Raw genomic sequence first — 27,496 nt, 5'->3', positions numbered from 1 at the left:
ATGAAATCCTGGGTCCTTTAGGATTGTAAAAATCTTCATGAGACGTACTGGTGAAGATGAGGTCGAGATACTTGCCATTTCTTATTATACTAACCATCTCAGGAGAACTCTATGCAGAAGGTAAAGTTAATTTAGTAGTATTTCTTTTTCTCTAAAATATAAATGGAAAATGGAGAGTCTAAATGTCATACTATTTGAATTTTAATCTAATATTTCATTTTAATATACTAATTTGTAATACAAGCTTTAAATAACTGTAACTTGTTTAAACATTTTGATAAAATTTCTTCAGACAAAACAAGTGTGGTATTTTTTTAGTAGTGCAACTTGAACAATCAAAGCCAACTCCTTTATTTTTTTAGATTTGGAGGCCTGGAGAATCAGGATCTAATTACTTTAGGGGATTTTTCTGGTTAATATAAAGTAGTTTGGAGTTCATGTATTTGCCTTAAGTATAATTTTAGGCTAGAATTCATGCGTAATACTAACATTTGCAAGATTTCAGTTCTCTCCTCTTATAGCAAGAGTTTAATGAGGGAAATTTGAAAAAGAACAAAACCACCAGCAAGATTTCTACTCATGATGCATTTGGGGGGCTGGAGTTATTAAGTAGTGATTATTTTTAGGGCCACACAGTTGATTATAGAAACAAGAGTACTAGAGGAGAAAAACGTTCCAGAGGTGATTCTGACAAAAATAATGCTATAAATCAAATTGTTTAGAGATATCAATTTTGATATACAAATTTGATGTATAGCCCAGGACAGTCTGCTCATTGGTTGGTGTTGCCCTTTCTGACCAGAACAGTGTCCCTTGGGATCATCACTCTTCACCATAGCAGGGCTACTTTGGGTCTTTCCATGATGAACTCCTCGTGCTTGCGTTTGGGAAATACTAGAATTCTTGGGGACCTCTACTGTACATGCTTCATTAGATGCCAACAGTGTTACGGTGCCTATGGTTCTGTCCTGTTTTTGTTTGTTTGTTTGTTTGTTGTTATTTTTCTCACTCCTGACCGATGCTATCATTGTTTTCCACTTAAGGCAGCAAAACACAGAGGTGACCATTCTGACGTCTTTACCATGGCTTACTGTGCCTCCTCAATCAAGGCACATGGCTTATATGCAACTCGCTTCTTGCATTTACCATTATGCTTTTGAGGATGATTTGAAAATTGTGGGCTTTTGTCAAGGCCATTCTGTTGGACAGCTGTCTAAACTAGCCAACCTATGGAATTCGACTTCTTTGGAGGGTCACATAGCAGATATCCTGCCTATCAAATATTTACATTCTGATTCATCACAGTAGCAACAAAATAATTTTATGATTGGGGGTCACCACAATGTGAGGAACTGCATTAGATCACAGCATTAGGAAGGTTGAGAACCACTGCTCTAAACTGTGCCATTTATCCTTGCTGCCATTAAAATGAACTTAGGTTGTTTGAAGTTTAATAGTGTTTTGAATAGTGCCAATCTGATATAATCACACTTTCTCTTTCTGAACTCAGTGTGTAACTTTCCATGAGGTAACTTCTTATATGTCGCCATACAGAATTAATCTCTCCAACATGTTTTCTCATGCATGAGGGGTCCTGCTTCTTCGTTCACTGTAAGAATTTGTCATTTTCCTATCAGCCATTTTAGTGGTATTACAGTAATATAATGGTGACTTGAGTGTGAATTTTCTAATGACTAGTCAAGCTAAATGTTTGTTCTCTGGTTTTCAAAGTTGTTCTTTGAAAGTTTTTATTTTAATTGGTTATATGGCCCTTTTCTAAATGACAAGCCTCTTATTTCACAATTGTGTAAGTTTCCATATCTCAAGGACCCTCATCTGTTCTAGAACTGTGCCATCTGATATAGCAGACACAAGCCACACAAGGTTGGCAACCTGCATCTCTGGGTTCCCATCTGCAGGTTCATCCAACTTCAGATGGATATCTTTGAAAAAAAAAAAAAAAAGCCCAGGAAGGTCCAAAAAACAAAACTTGAATTTGAATTCACATTCATAAAATGATGGGCAGACATTAATTATACTATTTTTTAAGTAGCTAGGGATGACTTAAATAAATGGTGGATATGTGTAAGCTGTATGGAAATTTTAATCACTGCACCACGAGAGATTTGAGCATCTCTGGGTTTTGGCAACTACAAGAGAGTCTTGGAATCAACTCCCTGCCAATACAGAGTGTCAGCTTACATCTATTGCACACTGAAAACAGCTGGTCCAAGCAGAGCTCTTCTGTGAGCAAAATATCTGCTGGATTTAAAGTGACAACAAAAAATATAGAACACTTCAAGACATTAGATTACATAAAACCTGTTATTAAAATGAATTGAGCTTTTATTGTTATTTTTACTCTTACCAATGTGACTTCCAGAAATGTTGAAAATGCATATGTGATGTCACTCTGTGTCTATGAGAGTGTTGTTCTACAAAGCTAGGACAAGGTTCCAAGAAGAAATCACCTGTTAGCTACTCTGTGTGACACAACTGTTCAGAATTGCCAGCTTATGTAAAGAGGGAAGGGCATGATATTAGATACTTAGATTGTCAAAATATCACCTCTAAACTTAGGTTATGGAAATAAGTGCAAACTAAAGAATCTGCAAAAAAAAATATTTAGGAATGTTGTTTCATCAAGTTTCATGGGTTTACATGTTTTTCCATTTTCAGCTTGAGTTTTCCTCATTTCAGAGAAACAGTGTGATTTTCCTACTGTGGAAAATGGAAGGATTGCCCAATATTATTATACATTTAAAAGCTTTTACTTCCCAATGAGCATAGACAAAAAACTGTCATTCTTCTGTTTGGCTGGCTATGCAACCGAAAGTGGAAAGCAAGAAGAGAAAATTAGGTGTACAACAGAAGGCTGGTCTCCAAAGCCAAGGTGCTTCAGTAAGTCATTCCTCGGTGTCAGCTCAATGCTTATAAACTAGTTTGTAAGAAGAAAATGTTTATTTATATTAAATGTGAACAGTGATTAAACTTAGTATAGATAACAGCAAACTTACTGTTGTAAAATACCATCCATGAAATTCAGTAAATGATGAACTTATATCCATAAGTCATTTTCTTTGTTTTTAATAGTCCTTGTGAAGAAATGTCGAAAACTATTATTTTTTTCACACTGGAAATGACAGATGCATCTGTACAAGTAAAAGGCTAGTGTAAGTAAGGAGGAACTTCTCATATTCACAGTCTTTAATAGGAAGCCGAAATGTAAGACCTAGCATCATAAAGGATGAGCTATTTTTTGTTTTGTTTTTCTTTCTTTTATTATTAGTATTTTTTTTTGTGTGTGTGTCTATTTGTTACTCATTTACATGGCCACTTCTCATTTCTCTATCTACTGGAAGCTGTGTTTTTCTGCACACTGGCTTTCAATTTGTGAGTAGTAACATAATGGCCTCATTGTATTGCTTAGTGGCACTATGTGTCATTTTATCACTGGCATCCCTGTGCTTAGGTAAAATGTCTTGAGCCAAGAATCCCCCAAATTCCTGTTTTCCAGAGTAAAAGGCTTACATTCAGTCATTTCCATTTAGAAGAGGAATTTTGGTATGGTAGTAGCTGAGGTTAATATACCTAGTAAACAGAGTATTTCATAACCACTCATTCTGTGATTTCAGGACAGACCAGAGTTTAACCATGACATTTTTTTCTATTAACATAAACACAGAGTTATAATGTAAATCTCACTTTACATAGAGAGAAGTCATATTCTTTGAACTTGCTATCTTAAGACATAGAACATTACAGAGAATGGCATGGGAAGAGAAAGGTCAAGAGAGAATCTCTGTAGTCAACTGATTACATGTGCTTTCTGCACCATCCTTCTAAGAATGATGCGAAAATTCTTAACCTGTTTCTTCTGCATAAAATGGAGTTACTATTGCTTCAGTAGGAACTTTGTGCCATACAGCTATTACTAAACGTGTCTGTGCTAATATTAACCGTTAACAAATTTCCTAACCCTTCTAGATAGCTTTGTCAAGAAGTTACAGTAATGTGGTTTATAAAAATTATAGGGATTTCTAACATGAAGGTAATTTTATAATATTGTACCTTACTTTTGCATATACTTACCAAAAACTTGATTGTAAACTCAAAAGTTTTGGGGAGCATATATATGACTTTGTCATTCTACAACTGCTAACTCCTGGATCCTGTGCAGTAAATTGATACCAAAATATTTTCTGAAATAATGAATGAATAAAGTTTTTACAGGAAGATAGTTTAGAATTATTTAATGATCCATTAAGAATGTTTTGATTACATTATGAAACAATGGAATAAAACATCAAGTAGATCAAGAAGAAATTACTTTTACTTGCACAAGCGCATTTTCCAAAAGAAGATGTGTTAAGAGGAGAAATACATACAGAAAGTGACTACGCATGGAGATAACCTAAGACCCCTGCACAGATGTAGCCCATGGCAGTTCAGTCTCCAAGTGGGTTCTATTGTAATGGGAACAGAGACTATCTCTGACATGAACTGATTGGCCTGCTCTTTAATTACCTCCCCCTGAGGGGGAAGCAGCATTACCAGGCCACAGAAGAAGACAGTGCAGCCACTCCTGATGAGACCTAGTTGACTAGGGTCAGAAGGAAGGAAAAGAAGACCTCCCCTATCAGTGGACTTGGGGAGGGGCATGCATGCAGAGGGTGGAAGAAGGAAAGGATTGGGATGGGAGGAGGGAGGGAACCACAGGGGGGATACAAAGTGAATAAAGTGTAATTAATAAAGAAAAAAAATGTAAAAATAAATAAAAAAGAAAATAAAAAAATAAATTCACAGACATAGATGTGTCAAGAATAAAAAAAATTGAAATTTGTAAATACAAAAACAGTTGATGTCAAATGGAATCCATTTCCAAAGGAACATTATGCAGAGCATGTAAGATATTTCCAAATTAAACTAAATCAAGGAATTCTAGAGTGAAAATAATTTTACTTCTCAAAATTCCAACTAAGAGTAACATTATGTGTGTGTGTTAATTTTTCAATTTAGTAAAGTTATATAATCCAGATTTAATTATTGAGCAGATAGACATTGTAATGTCATCATGAAACTAAACACATTTATTTTTACAACACAGAAAAATGTCTGAAGCCTGACCTAAGGAACGGTTATGTCGCTGACAGGAAAGTGCTGTACAAAATTCAAGAGAATATGCGCTATGGTTGCACTTCAGGATACAAAACCACTGGAGGAAAAGATGAGGAGGTTGTCCAGTGTCTTTCTGATGGGTGGTCTTCTCAACCAGCCTGCAGGAAGGAGCAAGGTACATACACAAGAATGCAACGTTTTTCAGCTACAAGGGTAATGCTTTACTTGAGAGGCAGTTTTATTCTGTATTTTCTACCATGTCTCTTCTGTGTGAGAAGTTGACAGTATTTTGTTATTTTCAAATGCTTGTGTTCTGTTAATCCATGTATTCTTAATTCCAGCAAGCCTCATCTGATCTTACTTTGGACTAGTAAAAAAAAGTGCTCAAATGCTAACAAAAAAACCCTCCATTTATTATAAATCATACTTAATCAAAATATTGTTCTGTCTCTTGGGGTGTCCAGACACTGCCAGTCTCCTAGTCAAGAGGGAGGGGAACAGAGTAAGGACAGGTAGCTCTGCAGGATTCCAGTCCAGCTGGGGGCAAAGGGGGAGGGGCTTCTCCAAGGATTTTAGTGCTATAGCTCTCTTAGCTCAGAGCTATACCAATGAAACAACAACTCTTAGACACTATTTTGTGCTGGTTTGTTTGTTAGTGATCCTTCCATGGCAAACAAGTACTATATGAACCCTGGGGAGGGGGGGTTTTGGGGGTGAATGTACTTTATTGGCTGTGGCCGGGATGCCAGTGATGCTCTCTGTTTGCATCCAGGTGCCAGCCACATGACTACCTGTGACTACCTTGAGACCTGGGGGTTGTCCTGCACCAGGGCATGCAGGCTCATAAGTGCACCAGGGCATGCAACCTCAGGACAGGGAGGGAGCAGTCCTCACTCCTGCAGTCTCAACTTTGAACTTTCTGAGGTCTGAACATGCTCCACCTTGCCAGTTGCAGCCATTTCCCCTAGTGGCAGAGTCCTCATAACCCACAAGCTTCACAGGACTTCATTTGAAAGGAGGCCTTTGGTCAAGTACAGTTGACCAATATTGCAAAGTAGAAGACTGATAAGAGTTAGCTTACAAGAGTGTGAAAATGAAATCACAGAGACAAAGGCAAAGTGATGTTTTCAATTTTGCATCAGTTGACTTTGCCATATATTGCTAACATTCTATGTGATACCCATTGTGACTTCTTGTTAATAGTCTGGGACATCGACAAAGCTTACCAGGGTTCATAAAATAAATGTTTACCTTTTCAGAGACATGTTTGGCCCCTGAGTTGGATCATGGAAATTATTCGACGACGCAGAGAATATTCAAAGTGAAGGGCAGAGTGCAGTATACCTGTGCTCCTGGATACTCCAGCGCTGCAGGGAAGCAGGCTGAGGAGGCAGAGTGCCATGCACACGGGTGGTCCCTTAGGCCACAGTGCCACAGTAGGTGCTCAGGGAGAACTTTCTCACTGTACAGGTTCATCTCATACAAGTGCTTCTGTCAGTAACATTCCATGTCGCTTAATTTTGCTTTCAGTTGTAATTTATTGAATAGTAGACATTGGTCATTTAAAGCTCTCAAATAGAAAACCTTCATTGTAGCTATTGGAATTCAGTTCAATTCAAACTGCTGATAGTTACCAAGATAAAATATATTAGTAAGCTTATCGAGCAGAATATAGCAATTGTTTTAATATCTATTCCAGATATGTATTTTAAATAGAAGTGAATTATACTATTTGAAAAATTAAATGTTTTGTTATTTTTGATCTATTCTTTCATTTTTAGAGTTAATGTGCTCTTCTTTGAGATTAATAGAAAATGGCTATTTTCATCCTGTAAAACAAACCTATGAAGAAGGAGATGTAGTTCAATTTTTCTGTCATGAAAATTATTATCTAAGTGGATCTGATTTAATTCAGTGCTATAACTTTGGCTGGTATCCAGAATCTCCCATTTGTGAAGGTAATTTTGAAAAATTTTATACTTAGAAAATTAGCTTTAATCTCTATGATCTCTGAATGACCATATCTAATTCTAATTCCAGAACTATTTTTTAGAATAATTACTACATATCAAGTCGATGAACTATTCTATGTGGAGAAACTAAGCGTTGTATGCATTTGTGTAGTAAGCATTATGTGCTATATTTAGCATGCACTTATCTGAGTAGATATGTGTGTAGTTTGTACGCGTGTTTGTGTGGGTGTGTGCACATGTGTGCATGGGAGACTAGTGGTTCCTGCCCAGTGCCTCCCTTGGTCTCCCTCCTTTTAAGTGTTGGACAGAAGTCCTCCCATTGAACCTCAGCTTGTTGAATCGGTTGGTCTGTTTAGGTAGTGCTATCAGGTTCCTCCATTCTGCCTCCCTTGTGGCACCTCCACTGTGTCTGTCTTCTGCAGGGGTGCTGGGGATTGTACTTAACTCCCCAAGTTTACCAGGCAAGCAACTTTATCAACCCCACTATCTCCCCAACCCTATGTTTAATATTTAAAAAAAAATATGTGTTACATATTTTCAGTCTGTGCCTGCGTGAGGCACTTTATTAATTGGCCATATATTTCTTGATGTTTAAAAGTCCGTTTCCAAAACTGTGGAGTAGGAAGCGCACGCAACAGAAGAATATTAGCGTGAAACAAAAACAGAAAATGTGGTCAGCCATCTAGTTAGAGCAGTCCAGACACATAATAGCTAAGATTGGATTTCAATCACTGGTTGTGTTCAAAGAGGCACCCTGACTACCTTCAGAAGAGGCCAGTTCATAGCACAGAGGGCTGCATGTGTCAGAGGAAACTCAAGGACAAGTGTATGAGTAAACATTCCCAATTTTGATTAGTACAGCGTGAGAGAATTCTCACTTTCATATCCATCGACATGACAGATAATAGTTGAACTGGCTCTGAAAATAAATAGAAATCTGAGGATTTGATGCGGGATGAGAGGCAAAAGGTGTGTATCTCCCATTTCTGCTGTAATATAAGAAATAGTGCTATTATTGACAGGCAGGCTGAAGACATGGAAGTAAAACACAAAAGCATAATTGAGATAGATGCCAGAGGAAGGAAGAGGTGTCTGGACAGGACATGGGTGTCAGTGTCTGTACCTATCACAGCACTGCAAGTATTGATCAATGGCTTTGAAGGTCTACCAACTTCCTAGTTGAGTCCAACTGCCTTGTAGTAAATGTATGGGGGGAATTATTAGCAAGTTGTCTGTAGCATATTGTCTCAAAACCATGAGAGATGCACGGCCTGTTCTGCACCCTGTCAAACTCAGTATTGGCCACATGTCTGTAATTTTATAGTTAATAGTTATTGTGTATAACTATAGTGTGCTAAGCAATACACTTACAACCCCAGATATCCTCATCCTAATCCTGGAGCCAGCATAGTAAACTTATGTGGCAAAAGAACTAAAGGAGTGACTGTAGGTTTTGAGGTGTGGCTCTCATCTGAAGTTATTCATTTGGATCCTAAATAGGATAAGTGTCATTGCAAAGGGGACTGAATGGGGTACTTAGTCGCAGAAGAGTAAGTTGTGGATGTAACAGTGGAAGAGAACAGTCTTAGCTTCTTTATCCTGCTTTGCAGGATGAAATATGTGAGAAATTTATTTAGGACTAAAGGAGATGGCGACTGTAAAGTACTCAAGATGGCCCAGGAGTATTGCTTTACTGGTTCTGTAGGTCAGGGGTGTGGGCATGGCTTCATTTGGTTATTGCATTATGTAAGGGCCACCTTGAAGGCTTGGCTTGGCACTAATACTCCAAATCCATTGCAGGTGTTGACAGCTTTCCATGATCTGGCTGCTGAGCCAGTATTGATGGATGGCTTTTGGCCAACGTAGTCCTCTAACCCTTGCCTTCTGGCCTCCTACAGGATGGCAGGTTGATTCTTCAAAGCCAGTGGGGAGAGTGTCTTTCAGCAAGAATGGCATTGTGAATTTATGTTGGCCATCGTGTCTGTAACAGGACCACATGCTAGTTCATCGTCTTTTCTTAAGAAACAATTGACATGTCCCATTCATGGAGAAGTGTCAGACAGTAGTTAGGCAAGGGTGTTCCTCAAGTCTATCTGCCATGTTTTCTATGGTGCTTGACACCATAAATATCCCCAATAAAGCTTTATCTTTTTAAAAAATTCTATGGCTAAATAGGCTGATATTTTTACATAAGGAAGAAGAAATCGATGTCCTCCTCCACCTGTGCCTCTAAATTCCAAAATTCAACCACATTCAACAACTTACCGTCATGGAGAAATAGTTCATATAGAATGTGAACTTAATTTCATTATTCAGGGTTCAGAAGAGCTGCTCTGTGAAAACGGAAAGTGGACAGAACCTCCGAAATGTATTGGTTGGTAAAATCTTTTTAAATTAGTTTTTGTTAATATTCTGTGTATTTAATAATGAATTTTATGGTGACATTCTCATGCATATGTATTGTTTCCCTTCTCTTTATTCACAGTCTACACAGGCTACTTTCTGTACTTGATTATGTGTTGAATAAATGTCTTCTAAAGTGCTTATGGTTAGTCTCTTTCTTTAACTGTGCTTTCACAGAAGAAAAAGAGAAGGTGGCCTGTGAGCAGCCACCCTCCATTGAGAATGGCACCGTGCACCCACACTCTGAGATCTACTACAGTGGGGATAAGGTGACATACAAATGTGAAAGGGGTTACCAACTCCGAGGATCGAGTACAGTAACTTGTAACCGTGGCCAATGGACGCTCCCCCCCGAGTGTGTTGGTAGGTGTGCTACTTCTAACATTTCAGCCTATGGTGTTGCTTTCATCTGTTTAATCTGTCTGTTCATGGACCTGTGCCTCCAAGTTCCAAAATTAGTGCCAACTAATGCTTGCAAAATTTAGAGACACAGAGCCACTGGACCCACTGTGTGAATTTTTGAGTATGTAGATGTATCTATAGAATTTAGGGCAAATTAACAATTCAGAATCAAAAACATCATTTAAAGTGCATTAGTGCTAAGCTGTTGTGAAACTTCTGTGATCTGTGCACTTTAAATGACCACACTTATGTGCGATGTGTTTTATTAAAGAAGCAAGCAGAGGGATGTCTGGTTAGTGCATGACTATGAGTATAACCTGCTTCCCCCCCCCACACACACAATGGATTATGGTCAATACAGGGCACTCTCCTAGACCCGATGTAAATCCTGCTGATTAGAATTTCGCAGCTTACTTTTCTGAACCTTCTACCTTCTAAGGGGCACATCATTGGTGTTTCATTTTACTGAAGGATATCTTGAGGCCATATTCACTTCTGTTAGCCACCCTTCCTACCATATTTCTCATGTTTTGATTAGATATTACAAAAAAATTTCCAACCATGCTTACCTTTTATTACATACAAAAAAAATCATCCCATGAAAGAGGAACTGGGAGAGAGGATATATTTCATCAGTGTGTTAGAGAATAGGTATGAAAAAAAGGAGAAGGAAGAAGATGGTATTGTGTACGGCTCAGTACAATTTTAGAATGAACCAAAATTCTTAGGTTCTTTTTAAACACTTAAGAACATCCTTGGCAGTCACTTTACCATCAAAAAAAAGAAGAAATGTACACAAATTTGTTCTTGATTAATACATTTAAGAATGCTTAAGCTAAAAACTTTTCTATTTCTGATTAACTTAGGAACAATTTTCCCAAGTGATAGTACAAATATTGAGAGACCATGTTTTGAATAACTATGTTACTGTATTGTGGGTTTACTAAATTTTCAAACAATCCTTTTTCATAGAAAATATTGAGAACTGTAAGCCTCCACCTGACATAGCAAATGGTGCTATTGTTGATGGGTTACTAGCAAGTTACACAACAGGATCTTTGGTGGAGTACAGATGCAATGAATATTACTTATTGAGGGGATCAAAAACATCTCGCTGTGAACAAGGAAAGTGGTCATCTCCACCTGTTTGCTTGGGTAAGAATGAAAACACATAATTGAATTTATTTTGGTAGTACGTTGTTTTTTTTTTTTAAATAATGTTTACAACAAAAAAAATTATTTCTTATACATTTCCCTGATTTATTTAAGTAGGAGATGTGTCACATCCTAGTATGGATCTACATAAGTCTTTTGCATATTAACTTTATTGTGAAAAAATATAAATAACATATATTGGTTATTTGGGGCACAACTGATAAACAATCCAGGGACATTAAGAATAAGTTTGTGATGAGGTCCTTTTCATGTGCTGTTTCACAGGGGTGCAGACTTCTTCTCTGTAGTCCTTATCTGTAACACCCTTAGACAATCAGGAGGAGAGAATTGAACATCTTTTTTAGCAGAGAACATTGCTGATGACTTTGATTCACTTTCTTCTGCACTAAATGGTCACCTTTTTTACATCTCATAACTTTCTTTGAAATATTGTTGGGGAGAGATCCAAGATGGTGGCACAGATCTCACACTGTGTCAGATCAGCAGGTCCCCAGTGACAGCACAGTGATCAACAGACCGAACTGTGGGCCCCAAAACACTAGTGACTATGTTTCCTGAGGGAAACAATTGGGTCTGACCTCAAGTCACCTGGCTAATCCTTGAGAGTTCCTGGGTTCCTGCAGACTAGCCACCAGTCTGCATGCTGTGCTTACCAGCAGGTGAATACCTTCTGGGTAATAGGGCATACAGCTTTAACCTCAGGCCTCCTGACACCTGGGAGCCACAGGAACTACCCTAGATGACTCCAAAGCTCAACTTCTCTCCCTAGAGAAGAAGGGAGAGAAACTTCGGGCTCCCTGGTTCTTCAGGATGGCAGCACCCAACAAACACAGTGTCTGAGCACAGTGTCTGGTCACCTGCAGCTCATTAACTTCAGAGCAAGAAAGCCAGTTGTGGGCAGCAGTCTCTGGGATTCCCGCTGGTGAGAAGAGAGCCCTGGGGCTCCTGCAGAGTCTAGGTAGACCACAGGATCATACACCTGAGGAAAGCCACAGCAATTCCTTGAAAATAACCCACCAGTCAGAAACCATACCCACCAATCTAAGGAGGGCTTCTGCTCAAACATCTTGCTTCCTGCCCAGAACTTTTCCTGCACCGCTCCCTCTCCCAGGTCTCCAGAAGGCACCAGAAACTACCAACCAGTGCTGGAGACAACCAGATGTCTAAAGGACAGTGTAAAAACACAATCAGTGTAAAAACAAAAGCTTAAGCTTTTGTTCTAGAGATGCCATATGCCATCTCCAGAACCCAGTAACCCAAAGGCAAACAGCCCTGGATACCCTAACACAAGTGAAACTCATGAAAATGACCTTAAAACTATGCTTATGAAGATGATAATGGGGAAGTGAATAAAATCCATAAAAAATATAGGAAGTTGCAATTAAACAGATTGTGGCTTTTAGAAAGAAAATTGAATCACTGAATGAAATAGAGGAAAGTTCAAACAAACAGGTGAAGGAATTGAATGAAAGGCAGGAAAATACAAATAGGTAAAAGAAATAAAATGGTTCAAGATCTGAAGATGAAAATGGAAACATTAAAGAGAATACAAACTGAAGAAATCCTAGAGAGGGGGAACTTAGAGAAGAAAACAGGAACCACAGAGGCAAGCATCTCCAACAGAATACAAGAGATGAAGAAAAGAATGTCAGGTGTAGAAGATATAATGAAAGAAATTTTTGCATCCTTCAAAGACAATGTTAAATCTAAAAAATTTCCTGACATAAAACATCCAAGAAATCAAGAACAACACAAAAAGACAAAACATAAGAGTAATAGGTATAGAGGAAAAAGAAGATTCCCTGCTCCAAGGCCCCAAAAAATATTTTCAACAAAACCATGGAAGAAAATTTTCCCACTTTAAAGAAAGAGAAGCCTATAAGCATACAAAAGGCCTACAGAACACCTCATAGATTAGACCAGAAAAGAAAATCATCCCACTACATAGTAATCAAAACACTAAATGTACAGAACAAAGAAAAATATAAAAGGTTCAAGGAAAAAGACCAAGTAAGATATAATGGCAAACTCATCAGAATAATACATGACTTCTCAGCAGAGACTATGAAAGCCAGAAGGACCTGGACAGATGTCATGCATACCCAAAAAGAAGACAGATGTCAGTCCAGACTACTACACCCAGCAAAACTCTCAATCATCATAGATGGAGAAAATAAGATACTCCACGACAAAAACAAATTTAAACAGTACCTATTCACAAATCCCTACAGAAGATACTAGAAGGAAAATCCAACCCAAGAAGGCTAATTATACACTGGAAAACACAGGAAATAAGTAACTTCACTACAGCAAAACTAAAAGTAGACAAGTACCACATCAACATCAAAATGAAAGGAACTAATAGTCACTAGTCATTAATCTCTCTCAACATCAGTGGACCCAACTCTCCAGTAAAAAGACACAGACCAACAGAATGTATGTCTAAAAATGACCCAACATTCTGCTGCATACAAGAAACACATCTTAGCCACAAAGATAAACTTCCGTAAGAGTAAAGGGCTGGAAGAAGGTTTTCCAAGCAAACAGACCCAAGAAACAAGCAAGAGTAGCCATTCTAGTAGCTAATAAAATAGTCTCGACCAAAAGTAATCAAAAGAGATAAGGAAGGACACTCATACTCACCAAAAGAAAAATCCAACAAGATGTCATCTCAGTTCTGAACCTCTATGCCCCAAATACAAGGGCATCCACATTTGTAAAAGAAACATTAATAAAGCTTAAATCACACATCAATCCACACACTTTAATAGTGGGAGACATCAACAACCCACTCTCACCAAAGGACAAATCAACTGAAACAGAAGGCAAACTGAGATATAATGACACTAACAAATGTCATTAATCAAATGGACTTAACAGACATCTACACAATTTTCACCAAAACGAAAAAGAATATATCTTCTTCTTGGCACCTCATAGAACCTTTTCTGAAATTGACCATAAAGTAGATCAAAAAACAAGCCTCAACAGATACAAGAAGATTAAAATAATGCCCTGTATTCTATCAGATCATGATGGGCTAAAGCTGGACCTTAACAACAGCAGAAACAACAAAAAGCCTACACACACATGGAAACTGAACAACTCCCTACTCAATGACATCTGTGTCAGAGAAGAAATAAAGAAATTTAAAATTTGCTAAAATTCAATGAAAATGAAGGTACAACATACCCAAACTTATGGCACACAATGAAAGCAATGGTAAGAGGAAAGTTAGTAAATACTAACTGCCTTCATAAAGACATTGGAGACATCCCATACAAGCAACTTAATAGCACACCTGCAAATCCAGAGCTGAAATCAATAAATTAGAAACATAGAGAACAGTTCAATGAATCAATGAAACCAAGAACTGGTTCTTTGAGAAATTCAGCAAGACAGACAAATTAGTCAAACTAACTTAACAGCAGAGAGACACTCTCCAAATCAACAAAATCAAAAGTGAAAAGGGAGACATAACAACAGACACTGAGGAAATCTAAAGAATCACTAGGTCCTACTTCAAAAGCCTACACACAACAAAAATTTAAAAGCTAAATGAAGTGGACAATTTTCTTGATAGATTCCATTTACCAAAGTTGAAACAAGATTAGGTCAATAAATTAAATAGTCCTATATCCCCTAAGGAAATAGAAGCAGTCATTAAAAGTCTCCTAACCAAAAAAAGACCAGTGCCACATGGTTTCAGTGAAGAATTCTACCAGATCTTCAAATAAGAGCTAATACCAATACTCTTCAAGCTTGTCTTCAAAATAGAAACAGAAGGAACATTATCAAACTCATTCTATGAGGCCATAATCACCTTGATACCTAAACCACACAAAGATCCAACAAAGAGAACTTCAAACCAATTTCTCTTTAGAACATTGACACAAAAAATACTCACTAAAACACAAACTGAATCCAAGAACACATCGAAGATACTATCCACTATGACCAAGTAAGCTTCATCCTAGGCATGGTTCAACATACAGAAAATCATCAATGTAATCCACCATATAAACAAATTGAATGAAAAAAAAAACCATAATCATCTCCTTAGATACTGAAAAAGCATTTGACAAAATCCAACACTCATTCATGTTTAAAGTCCTGGGGAGACTAGGGATACAAGGCATATACCTAAACATAGTAAAGGCAATATACAACAAGCCTATAACGAACATCAAACTAAACAGAGAGAAACTTAATTCAATTCCACTGAAATCGGGGACAGGACAAAGTTGCCCACTGTCTCCATATCTCTTCAATATAGTCCTTTAGTTGCTGGCATACTTAAAAAAGCAAAACTCTTTTATTTACATTCTTTATACTTCCTTCTCCCTACTCCACTCCAATTTCTTCCAGCATCCCAAAAACAGGAAAGAGAGAGAAAGGGCTAGTAGGAGAGGAGCACAGTTTTCTTAGCTGCTTCCTGCTGGCTAGGGTCATTCATTTCCTGGGAGCCAGTCCAGTCCTCGTTTTAGGAGATCTCTAACCTCTTGTCTCACTTCATCAACAGCAACAGAAGCCAAAGTGGAGAAGCAGCAGCAGCCTTGTTCTTTCTTGGAGCTCCTCCACACTCTCTGGGCTCATTTATTCTCTCTCTGGAGTCTTCAGATTCAAACTATCTGCAGCTGGCAAAGAGCTCCTCTCAGAGCCCTCATGAGGCAAATAGTCTGCTGCTGTGGACCATCTGATCAGTCCCACATCCCAAACTTGGGACCAAAACAAAAATGTTTCTATACACAACATGAAATTTCTATATTATCTATGTTGTCATATCATGGGCCCATACTTTAAGACCAGATTGAGAAATTTATGAGCCCTGAACCTTGAGACAAAGAATTAACAGGCCCCGCTGTGTTGGGAAAGCAAGCCCTGAACCCTCTTCCTTCTGCTGCTTCCACAAAGGTCTAGCCGTGCCTCTTCTGCTGCTTGGTCTCTGTCTCCTGCAGCTGTAAGAAGGATACATAAAAATGGTCGTCCTTATTTCTGCCCTCCTAGGGGGCAAATCTGTTGCCCTCACCCCAAACCAGCTTTGAGTTGTGTCCAGGTATCCCATCTAAATGCTGCCAGCTAGGTGCCTCCGAGGCCGAACTCATGTCAGCATCCCCAGCAGTAAACTTATGTATTACCTGAGAGCATCCGCGCTCTAGGGGAACGTTATAAAAGTAAGTAATCCTTTGCCCCATGGACTCCTGTACTTGCCTATGTGCTGAAACCTGCAGCTAAATGAGTCTTCGATATAACAGCCAGTGAGAAAATACCCTCAGTTCCTGTTTGTATCTCTACATGTTTCTTCATCTAACATGGATGTGTGATTACTAGTAAGGGTGAATGCCTAATGTAAAATATTACTTTTGATGCCCATTATAATATTTGTTTAAATGATGTATTACTTACATATTAGTCAGCGTGCCTATGATTTTAGAAGAACATTTTGTTTTTCAGAGCCATGCACTATTGATGTGGATCACATGAACAGGAATAACATACAGATGAAGTGGGAACATGTGGGCAAGATTTTACATGGAGACCTAATAGACTTCGTGTGTAAACAGGGATATGGCTTGTCTCCAAGAAGCCCACTGTCCGAGGTATCCGTGCAGTGCGATAGAGGAGATATGAGATACCCCGTGTGTGTTAGAAGAGGTAACGGGCTAACTTTAGACGTGTTGCTCAGTTAGTGTCTGTAGCCTTATCTTCTGATAACAGTTGGAGGGGATTCAGGTCTCAGCTCAGTCAGCACACGCTCACAAAGGCTGGCTAAGCTGAGCAATCCCCACTGCATGATGAGTTGTGACAGGAAATGGCGAGGCTCCGTAAGTACCCCCAGAACTGTCAGAGGACTGGTGTTCCTCATGCAGAAGCCTTGAAAAGCTTCCGTTCACTCAGGACTTGCTGGGAACCTTTGTCTCAAGAAAGGGCTTAGGGCAGAATGTGAGAGATTTTATTTATTCCCTGGATCTTTGGGCTATTTCTTTTAATGGGACAAAAGCAAGATAATACATATGGAAGGTATATGATTTAAGGGAAATGTTTATATATGTTCATCTTTGGCTTGAGCAAAAGGGAAAATATTAATAATATCCTTAATATTTGCTAGTTGTAAATATGTATTCAGGTTTTACAACATGAAATTCTAACTATGATAATACATTATGTAGTGTGATGTTTATTGCAGAAATATTTTCAATATTTTTAAGTTAGTGAAATATCTCATTTTATTTTTGTAGCAGTCATCAAAAACTGGACGTTCATTGTAGCAATTGTGTTCTGTAAAATTATTTTTCAGAATCTAAAGGGGTGTGTGCGGCTCCTCCAGTGATAAGAAATGGAGATATAGTTAGCTCGTCAGCCAGTTCCTATGAAAATGGCTCCTCGGTAGAATACCGGTGTTTGGATAACCATTTTCTACAAGGGTCTCCGGAGGCCTTTTGTAGGGATGGGGTGTGGACTACACCACCACTGTGTTTAGGTATGTACTGCTAAACAGCCCTTTCACTCTGCCATTGAGAAGTGAGGTGATGCTGATAGGAGATTTCGTTTCCTTTGCTTGTTTTATCGATGCTCCTATTTAAACACAGGCTTCTGGTTTTCTTCTGTGTTTTGTATAACTTTAGTCCATCTACGCTTACAAATGCTTATTAAGCACAAACTGTGCATCACATACTAATTTGATGTTAGGTTTTAAGATAAATGAAACATAAAATTATAGAGAAATTATTATCCAGTGAGATTGATACTATAATACAATATAAAGAATATTCAGAATATATTTTATGATGCATGAAGTTTTCAAATTGCTAAATTAATCATTAAAAAAATGAAAAAAGATTGTCGGACAAAGATATTGCTGATAATACCTTTAGGCCTTAAACTACATGTTGCATTAGGGGGAATGGTACAGTAATTCAGCATGTGGAAGGAGAAAACAATATGCAACTCTCCTAGAGGCCTAGAGAATACAATCATTCATAACGGATCTCAGAAACCGAGGTTTTATGTTTTCTGTCTTATCAGTTATTAAGAGACCTTCTGGTAATTCTTTGTACAGTTAGGTTTTTTTTTTTTCTCATTTTAATTCTTTCAATTTTCTTTCGTATGGTCATGCTATTTTAAAATGTTTTTATTTTCCTTTTTTATTTGCTTTGCATCACAAGTGTGTCTCCTCCCTCCTCTCCTTCCAGCCAGCCCCCCTTTTCTCCTTCTTCCTTCTCCTCTCCCTTCCCCCCTAGAAAAGGGAAGCTTCCCTCACTCCATATTAACCTTCCTCAGCACATCAAGTCACATCAGGACAGAGCATATCTTCATCCCCTGAAACCAGGCAAGGCAGCCCTGCCAGGGAGAAGTTCATTTTTTTTTTCTGTTGTTTGTTTGTTTGTTTGGGTTTTGTTTTGTTTTTTCAAAACAGGATTTCTCTGTGTAGACTTGGCTGTCCTGGACTCACTTTGTAGACCAGGCGGCTTTGAACTCAAAGAGATTTGTCTGCCTCTGCCTCTCTCAATGCTGAGATTACAAGCATACACCAAAACACCCAGATTCACACTATTTTCTTGGATGCAGAAAAACCAAAGCAGTTAAAATATTGATAGCTTCCCTATGTTATTTTAAGACAACACTCTTTTTAAAATAAAAATACTATGCTCTTCTATTTGTCTTTAGGTCTGCTTTTCTATCTGATAGATTCAGATTTTGAAACTTTTTTTTTTAAAGAATAAACAAAACTTTATTGAAATCCCATTGTCTGGAGCCAAACAGTAGTCTAGTGACCATCTTTTCAACATATCACTTTCCTATTATTAAGAGCACACATGATTTATTTTTTTACTCTGTCTTTACATATTTAGTACAATGTAGGATGCTGCCTATTACAACATATTTCTCAAGAGTCATTTCTTTTTTTTTTAATTTAATTTTTCTTTTTAGTTACATTTTGTTAACTCTGTGTCCCAGCTGTATCCTGCTCCCTCATCCCCTCCCAAGAGTCATTTCTTATATTCTCTAGTATTAGTCAAATAGTAGCTGATTTGGCCCCTTTAGCTTGACTGTTAGAGAAGTTTTTAATTTTTTCTTTATTATTATTATTCCTTATTACAATTTATTCACTTTGTATCATGGCTGTAGCCTCCTCTCTCATCTTTGTTCCTTCCCTAGTCCACTGACCTCCCCTACAACAGGAAATTTTCTATATTTTGATCTTCAACCTTCTAGATTTGTATTTTAAATTTATTTATTTATTTTTTTGCTTTCTTTTTTCTTTTTTATTATGTATAATTATTTTCACATATCATTTAATCCTTTTTTTAACTTTTTTATTTTTTATTAATTACACGTTATTCTTTTTGTATCCCCCCATAAGCCCCTCCCTCCTCCCCTCGCGATCCCACCCTCCCTCCCGTTTCTGCATGCATGCCACTCCCCAAGTCCACTGATAGGGGAGGTTCTCCTCTCCTTTCTGATCTTAGTCTATCAGTTCTCATCAAAAGTGGCTGCATTGTCCTCTACTGTGGCCTGGTAGGGCTGCTCCCCCCTCAGGGGGAGGTGATCAAAGAGCAGGCCAATCAGATTATGTCAGAGGCAGTCCCTCTTCTCATTACTAGGTAACCCACTTGGACACTGACCTGCCATGAGCTACATCTGTGCAGGGGTTCTAGGTTATCTCCATGAATACTCTTTGGTTGGAGTATGAGTCTCTGGGAAGTTCCCTGTGTTCAAATTTTCTTGTTCTGTTGCTCTCCTTGTGGAGTTCCTGTCCTCTCCAGCTCTTACTATTTCCCACTTCTTACATAAAATTCCATTCACTCTGCCTGACAGTTGGCCAACAGGCTCAGCATCTGCTTTGATAGTCTGCAGGGCAGAGGCTTTCAGAGGCCCTCTGTGGTAGGTTCCTAGTTTGTTTCCTGTTTTCTTCTTCTGGCTTTCAGAGGCCCTCTGTAGCAGGTTTCTAGGTTGTTTCCTGTTTTCTTCTTCTTCTGATATCCATCCTCTTTGCCTTTCAGGTGGGGATTGAGCATTTTAGTTATGGTCCTCTCTCTTGCTTGGTTTCTTTAGATGCACAGATTTTAGTGGGTTTGTCCTACGTTGTATGTCTATAAGCATTGTACAGTTGATTTATTTCAAATCATATTTATATAATAGCTGTCATTTACCACATTCATAAATTACTCTACCTGTTTCATATTCTTTTTTTCTCTCAACTTTCTTATGGACAAATTACCTTTTTTGTTTAACAATCTTACCATCTACAAGTTTGCTTATACTTTTCTCTGGTTTTCCCTTAACTGTTATTATAGATTTTATAATGACACCTTTGTTTCTGAGATCTGATGTGGATTATTCTTTTTATTTCTTCTTTTAGAATACTGTATTCGTGTGCTGTGCCCTTGAAATGTACATGCAGCTTAAGGCCTGGAGTTACTGTTAGCATTATTGTCTGACAATATTCATTTTTTTGTGATTTAGTTATTTAAAAATTTCATTCCCATATATGCTGTGTTCTGATTACCCTGTTCCCCCCAACTCTTTCTTATCTCCCTCCAAGCCCTATCATCCCCTAACTCCTGCAGCTCCTTTCCTCGATTCATGACTTTTAGTTTTGTGACTCAGTTACTTTAACCAGGGCCATTAGTGTGGTCGTTATACTGGCTCCATCTACTGTTGCCTGGGGGAGCCAATAGTGGGTACACAGCTGAATGAAATGATTTGCACTCTCTCTGGATCTATCAGTAGCAAACATTTGATCAATGAGGGGTAGAATTTCAGAGGCCCTCCTCCATCAGCCACACTGTTGAAGGGGCCAAACTGTGTACTCAGTTCAGGCACTGTGTACTCACGCAGCTGCCGTGACTTTGTAATTGCAATAGCTGTGCCTTGCCCATGGGGTGCCCTTTGTAGCTCTTCCCTCTGTTTTTCAGGTCCTACAATCTTTCCACTCCCTATTCTGCTGTATTTCCTAGGTCTTAGAGGGCATGGTACAAATGACATGGTTAACACTGAGCATTCATTCACCCAACCTCAGCACCTCATAGGCGTTCGTGTCTGTGGTTAACAACATTCACTGGAAAGAAAAGATTCTTTGATTTTTGGCTGAGAGCATTTATCTTTGAATATAAACATAAAGAGTTAGAATGCAACTTGCTGCTATATCAACTTAGTTAAATAACAGTATTTAGTTCCCCTTGCCTATGAGATCTTTACTGCCATAGATTTTTGAGCAGATTTATTGTTCCAGGCATGTATTTCCTCTTGTCGGTGGGTCTTAAATCTATTTAAAGTGTAGTTAGGTACCCTGACAACAGTACTGTCACTATTTCATTAGTTGGCACATTTTGCTTAGTAGCTTGGTCTTGTAGATCATAGAATTCATAGCTAGATAAGACCATTGACTTCCCTCCCAGAAGCCTGCGTTGCATCTTCTGTGATTATGGAAGCTGACCAGTAGGGAGGAAGTTTCCAGTTCAGTTCTAGCTTGCTTTTCTGTATCATGCTTCCAGGATGTGTGGTATTTTCAGCAATAAGGACTTACATTCTAGTTTTGGTAGGCAACCACTAGGCATGCAACAGTCTTTTAGAACCATCTGCATACTTACTGTTGTACTTATGTTCTGACCTTCTCTGTTTTCCTGTGTTCCTCACTGGCCTGTGACCTTCTCAGCCATCTTTCACCCAGGATTACAATGCTAACCATGAATCAGATTTCAAACCCAACCAGAAAGCTATTAGTTAGTAACCTCCAGTCATGCCACTAATATGCCAGAGCACCTATGTTGTAGTGTGCAGAGTGGAATGATGGCTAATCCTGCTGATGTGCTCTCTCTCCCAGAAGCCTTCAGAGCACTTTCCGGCACCATGAGTCCTTTAGTTAATATCTTTCCATTTCTAGAACATCCATTTTAAACCTTCTTTGGTAAATCTGAGTTTTTCAACAGACATCAACTTTTGGTCCATAGTTACCACGCCTGTTTTTGTATCCCTATCCCCCCCAAAAAAACCCCACAAATCTGTACCATGGTGAAGGACTTTATTTCCCAGGGTAATTTTTCATTATTTGTATAGCAAAAGATTGAATATTAAATGTTATATGTGAACAAATTTAGGTACTTAGGACTATGTGATCTTATTCTATGGCTAAAGGTTAGGATTGAGGTAGTTGGACTTGCTCCAGTTGGAATTAGAAAGGAAGCTGCTTCTTTTCTATGGTTCTGTGTTAAAACTTTGGTTTTTGTACCTCCTTCTAGACCAACAATGGTATATGTCAAGAATGCCAAAGATGCAGTTTTTAACCAGACTATCATGGCTCCTCAATTTTTCTGCAACAGTCTACTGTTGACTACTTGAAGGGAAAAAAATGTAGAGAATCAAGCTAATTTTGCTACCTTCTGGGCCCTTTAAGTTACCAACTCCAGTTCTATACATACTTCTCTTTCTGCTTTCAGCTCTGTGAGACTCTCAAAAACTTTGTTTTATGCTGTTATTGGTTATTTTATAACTAGCCTTTCAACCAAGCTGAGAATCAAAAACAAAACAAAGTGACCCAAGAGGAAACACAGCATATATTAGCTTTAGTTCACCAAATGGACTTGTGTTAGTCTTTTCACTCACTGGCTCTGTAGGCAGTTCTCAGATGCCTTCATGTATAGTTTTAATTTAAAACATTTTTAGGTCTTAGTACAATTTTGCTAATATAAGCTAATTAGTCATAGGTGAAAGCAGAAAATCTATAAAGTTTCACATAAAACATGTTTTATAAAACAATACTGTTTGGGGAATCTCTCTGGAATAAGAACATTCAGACTCCAATGATGGTGGAAGAGAAGAGATGCATTCATGATGGACAGAAGCCAGGACTGATCCTGAAAGAATTCAATCGCAAGTGGAGTTTGCACTCTCGTTTTATAGTCTAAAACTGCAAGCTGGTTCATACTCTTTTATTTTCTTTTATTTTTTAATTCTTTATTAATTACACTTTATTCACTTTGTATCCCCCCCCCTGTGGTTCCCTCCCTCCTCCCATCCCAATCCTTCCCTTCCTCTACCCTCTGCATGCATGCCCCTCCCCAAGTCCACTGATAGAGGAGATCTTCTTTTCCTTCCTTCTGATCCTAGTCAATTAGGTCTCATCAGGAGTGGCTGCACTGTCTTCTTGTGTGGCCTGGTAATGCTGCTTCCCCCTCAGGGGGAGGTAATTAAAGAGCAGACCAATCAGTTCATGTCAGAGACAGTCCCTGTTCCTATTACAATGGAACCCACTTGGATACTGAACTGCCATGGGCTACATCTGTGCAGGGGTCTTAGGTTATCTCCATACATAGTCCTTGGTTGGAGTATTAGTCTCAGGAAAGACCCCTGTGCTCAGATTTTTTGGTTCTGTTGCTCTCCTTGTGGAGTTCCTGTCCTCTCCAGATCTTACTGTTTCCCACTTCTTTCCTAAGATTCTAAAACTACACACAGACAGGCTCATTGGAACTTTCCAGAAGTGTAAGGGGCAGCAAGCTTGGGAACTTTTGCTCTTCAAAGGCATGTGTTACAGCTGACAGGTGTAAGCTTTTGTGGGCAGGTGGCTAAGGGCAATCACCTATTGTATTTCGTCTATTTTTCCAGCTCATTCTCTTCCAGGTAGTGAGGTAAAGCCATGTTTGGCAATAAACAATATAAGAAATGCTTTAAGTAAATCGCTAAATATATCAATAAATCAGTTTCTAATGGTTGGTATTTTCTACCTTATTCTACTTCAACACTGGTTTAAGTTACAATTCAATTTGACTTCATTGAAATATTATTCAACAGAGATCCTGACTCCAATCCTTTTTATTTAGTGTATTGACTGCAGTACCTCTCATATAACACTTAGCTTATAAATATTCAGTCCATTCTTTAAAAGTATCTGAATAAACATTTTTGCTGTTTATTAACAATCTATAGTTGATATGTTGTTTAGGAATTCTGGAAATCTTAAATCTACATCAGAAGGTTCCCCCTAATCTCACATCATCAAGGAGCCAAATGAGACTCCAGAATCCCACTTTGAAAATATTTTTATTTTTTCCTGTTTTTTTGAGACAGTTGTGTGTGTGTGTGTGTGTGTGTGTGTGTGTGTGTGTGTGTGTGTATAGCCTTGCTGTCCTGAAACTAATTCTGTAGACCAGGCTGGTCTTAAACTCATAGAAATCTGCCTGCCTTTGCATTCGAGTGCTGGGATTAAAGGTGTGCACGACCACGCCTGGCTAGATATTTTGATTTTTGAAGAATATAAAAATTCTATTTTTGTCATGGGGAAATCAGAGATACTTATCTATTATCATATATGTTTTTTAATTTTTTGTCCTGCTTTATGTTAATACATAGTTGAAGGGAAACATGAATACTTTCATTGCTTAGCGTTTAAAATAGACTCTAAACTTCATACTCCTTAACTGGAAATTTACAGTTGACTGTTAACTGTTTTGGATGTGATAGGTCAGAACACTTGGATTACTGTTGAGAATCTAGTTTGTTTCTACATTGCCACCTTGTTAGTGATTAATGGTTTATCTTATAAATATCATATATAATATTTATAGGAATATTATAGATGATATACTTTCATGGTATCAAAATTTTGGCTTTTAAAAAATTCAATCAAATGAAATTTATGTTTACAATCAACTGTGTGTATTAAAAATTAACTAGTGGTGAAGTATATATGACCTCCAAGGTGCAGTGAATTAATTCAAGGAAGCGTATGAGGTACCATTTGTGTTTGCTGAGTATTATACACAGGACAGGGTTTTACCCATGTTAGGCAGGGTTTTATTACTGAGACACCCCTCAGGCAGTTTACTTACATTTTATGAATAAGCAAAGGAAATAGACGGTAGTTTTAATGAATTTTTATAACTATCCATGTACTCTTTGACTCAAGCACCACAGGAGTGAGTGTCACACCGGTTCCTTTGCGGACTAGCAGAGCACATGTCTTCTGACTCCAGCAAGGAAGTGCTCGCCTCTCTCTGGATTGCTGCGGCCAGGCAGCATTGTCAGTGCTGCTAGTACAAGATGTGTCACTGCACTTTTCTTCTTAATTTCTTGTGTTTGTCCAGAGCCTTGCACACTATCATTTGTTGAAATGGATAAGAATCATTTACAGCTGAAGTGGAATTTTGACAAAAGACCACACATTCTCCACGGAGAGTATATTGAGTTTATTTGTAAGAGGGATGCGTATATAACTGAGACATCTATTACTGGGTCTGAACTTCGAGTGCAGTGTGACAGCGGAAAGCTGAAATATCCAAGGTGTACCCAAAGAGAAGGGTAAGGAAGATGTACCCAAAATATTCTTTGTCAGATGTTATTCAAGAGATTCGCTATTTTATAAATCCTTTAAAATTATGCTCTACACTACTGTCTTTATGTCTGTCAGAAACGAAAATCATATTTTCTTCATGTCTTAAGCTCAAGTAAACACTGGGAGATTTTGAGTTTCCTGGAGTCAAGCTGACGTTTACCTTTTATATCTGTGATACATCGACAGTTGGAAAACAAATGCATTTGTATGTATGATATTCAAATGTCCAAAATTTGACTCATTTGTGAAATGAGAAAAAATTCACTATCATACTTCTTATTGGTAATAAGCGCACTTCTTATTGGTAAAATAACAGAATTTTGGAAATACTTGTGCAGCTGTAGATGATGAGGTAACTCTGGGAACTACACTGTGAGAGCCTTAAAAATGCATTCCGTATGCTCTATACAAATACTTAAGATGCTTGCCTAGAAACACTTATTATGTTTAATCATGGTAAAATTAGAGTAGAAGATTTTTGTATAATATTATAATATAATGCATATGTATAATATTTGGCAGCTCGGATCCTCTTTTCCAAGAAAATGGGGGTGGTGTGTATATGTGTGTGTGTGTGTGCAAATAATATGAAGGAAATATAAACCTGGTATTAATATAGTGAAGAACATAAATAAACAGTATTAAGTTTTTCAAATAGAACCAGAAGTATGGTTTTTCAAGCATGGTTACTTGCTCCGTTGGTTCCTAGTTAAGACATTGTTCACATGAAATGCTTAACTGCCAAAATTTTAGTAGGCATTGTATTATGATTAATATTCTTTTACATTCTCTTCTTTCCTTTTCCTTTCCCCTTCTCATCAAGGAGTACATCTTTTCAAGAAGGTTTAAGGACATAAAAACAAATGGAAAAAGACAAAGAGTATTCCAACATATGAATCCTGCATAAAATAATTTTAGGAAGACTGTGCTGAGTTCAGTGTCCTGAGGCTTTACTTATGTATGAAAATGGGCTCAATATTTTCTTTATTTATAAATCAAAAATATATCTCATTTTGGTTTTCTTGATTTTACATTTAACATAACCTTAATTGTGTCTTTCACCTATTAAATATGAGTTATTCATCAAATCATTCCTGTTTCCTATCGATCCCTGTCAGACTATATTGCTTTCTTGAGTGTATGTGGAAAACACATTTGTGTTCATTATATTCATTAAAATTAAGGTTTTCTGTTACCTTTAATACAAAATTTATATTAATATCAGAGACAAACACTGGAAATAAGACAGATATAATGACACAGTGAAAGAGTAACTTTACATAATTAGAAAGAGACTACTTTTCAAAGTGTAAAGAACTTTAAAAAATAACTCTTATATTTGATAAAAGGATAATAATCAAATTATTGTATAGTGTACTACTTACATGTTCAAATGATGACTTTTGCTGTTTTAATATTTTATACTTTCTGCATAATATCTTAAGGTCAGGTGGTTGCTGGAGCCATGCAGATTACTTATTACAAAACGGACGGTTCTGTGGACAAGATGATCATGTCAGTTACCTAGATCAGTGGGTCACCCAAAATAGCAACCCTGCTACCTTCTTTTTCAAATAAGAGTTATATTTCTAGATATGCATTCTGTTCACTTACAGATATGTAGCAGATTATCAGGATCATGGTGTCCCCATTAGGGCTGGCTGTTAATACAAGAAGAGCACAGATACTCTGTTCATTTACCTCAAGATTTTAGTTTTTTAATAATATGATTTTAGATTTTAGTAATTAATATGGCTTTAATTAACCACTCCCAAGTTACAATTCTATATATTTTGACTTGTTATTGCAAAACCTACTGATTTAATTTCAAATTCTGAAGAAATGAGAGAATGAAATGGTTGAGAATGGGTATACATAAAGTGATGGCACAAAGGAAGACATGCACTGATTAATGAGCAGGGAAAGAATGGGGATAAAGGGGGATGAAGAGAGAACAGCTGGGTTGGCTCAGGGAAAATAGGTAGAAATGAGACTAAAAATGTTGTTTTATAGTCTGGATTCCCACACAGGAAACATGATTGCATGAACTTTAGACTGTTGTAGGTTGGAGAATGAATATAAAGCACGAGAA

The 27,496-nt window shown here is 37.8% G+C and overlaps 1 protein-coding gene across 3 annotated transcripts; it reads left to right on the top strand.

Moving 5' to 3' along the window:
- On the top strand, nucleotides 1–26,495 carry F13b (coagulation factor XIII B chain). 3 transcript variants are annotated; one of them, XM_055624503.1, is made up of 12 exons: nucleotides 1–120; nucleotides 2,701–2,901; nucleotides 5,108–5,293; nucleotides 6,378–6,554; nucleotides 6,900–7,076; nucleotides 9,286–9,465; nucleotides 9,672–9,857; nucleotides 10,869–11,051; nucleotides 16,527–16,727; nucleotides 17,371–17,553; nucleotides 25,157–25,370; nucleotides 26,228–26,495. In XM_055624503.1, the coding sequence occupies exons 1-12, from the start codon at nucleotides 57–59 to the stop codon at nucleotides 26,259–26,261; spliced, it is 1,986 nt and encodes a 661-aa protein (XP_055480478.1). In that variant the 5' UTR covers nucleotides 1–56; the 3' UTR covers nucleotides 26,262–26,495. The 3 variants fall into 3 exon arrangements, with proteins under 3 accessions (XP_055480478.1, XP_055480480.1, XP_055480479.1); XM_055624505.1 differs by having other exon boundaries at nucleotides 42–120; nucleotides 2,680–2,893; XM_055624504.1 differs by having other exon boundaries at nucleotides 42–120; nucleotides 2,680–2,901.
- The last annotated feature ends 1,001 nt before the right edge of the window (nucleotides 26,496–27,496 follow it).

Source organism: Psammomys obesus, unplaced genomic scaffold (assembly GCF_907164565.1).
Source record: "Psammomys obesus unplaced genomic scaffold, mPsaObe1.curated_primary_1811, whole genome shotgun sequence".
In the NCBI taxonomy this organism is placed as follows: Eukaryota; Metazoa; Chordata; class Mammalia; order Rodentia; family Muridae; genus Psammomys; species Psammomys obesus.
This window is presented reverse-complemented; position numbering and strand designations above follow the sequence as displayed.

Bases quoted from the DNA above. Each gene is read 5' to 3' on its own strand.
- F13b (XM_055624503.1), top strand. From the start codon at position 57: ATGAGGTCGAGATACTTGCCATTTCTTATTATACTAACCATCTCAGGA. The intron at 121-2,700 runs GTAAAGTTAATT...TCCTCATTTCAG, and splicing joins AGGAGAACTCTATGCAGAAG to AGAAACAGTGTGATTTTCCT. The intron at 9,466-9,671 runs GTTGGTAAAATC...GTGCTTTCACAG, and splicing joins AGAACCTCCGAAATGTATTG to AAGAAAAAGAGAAGGTGGCC.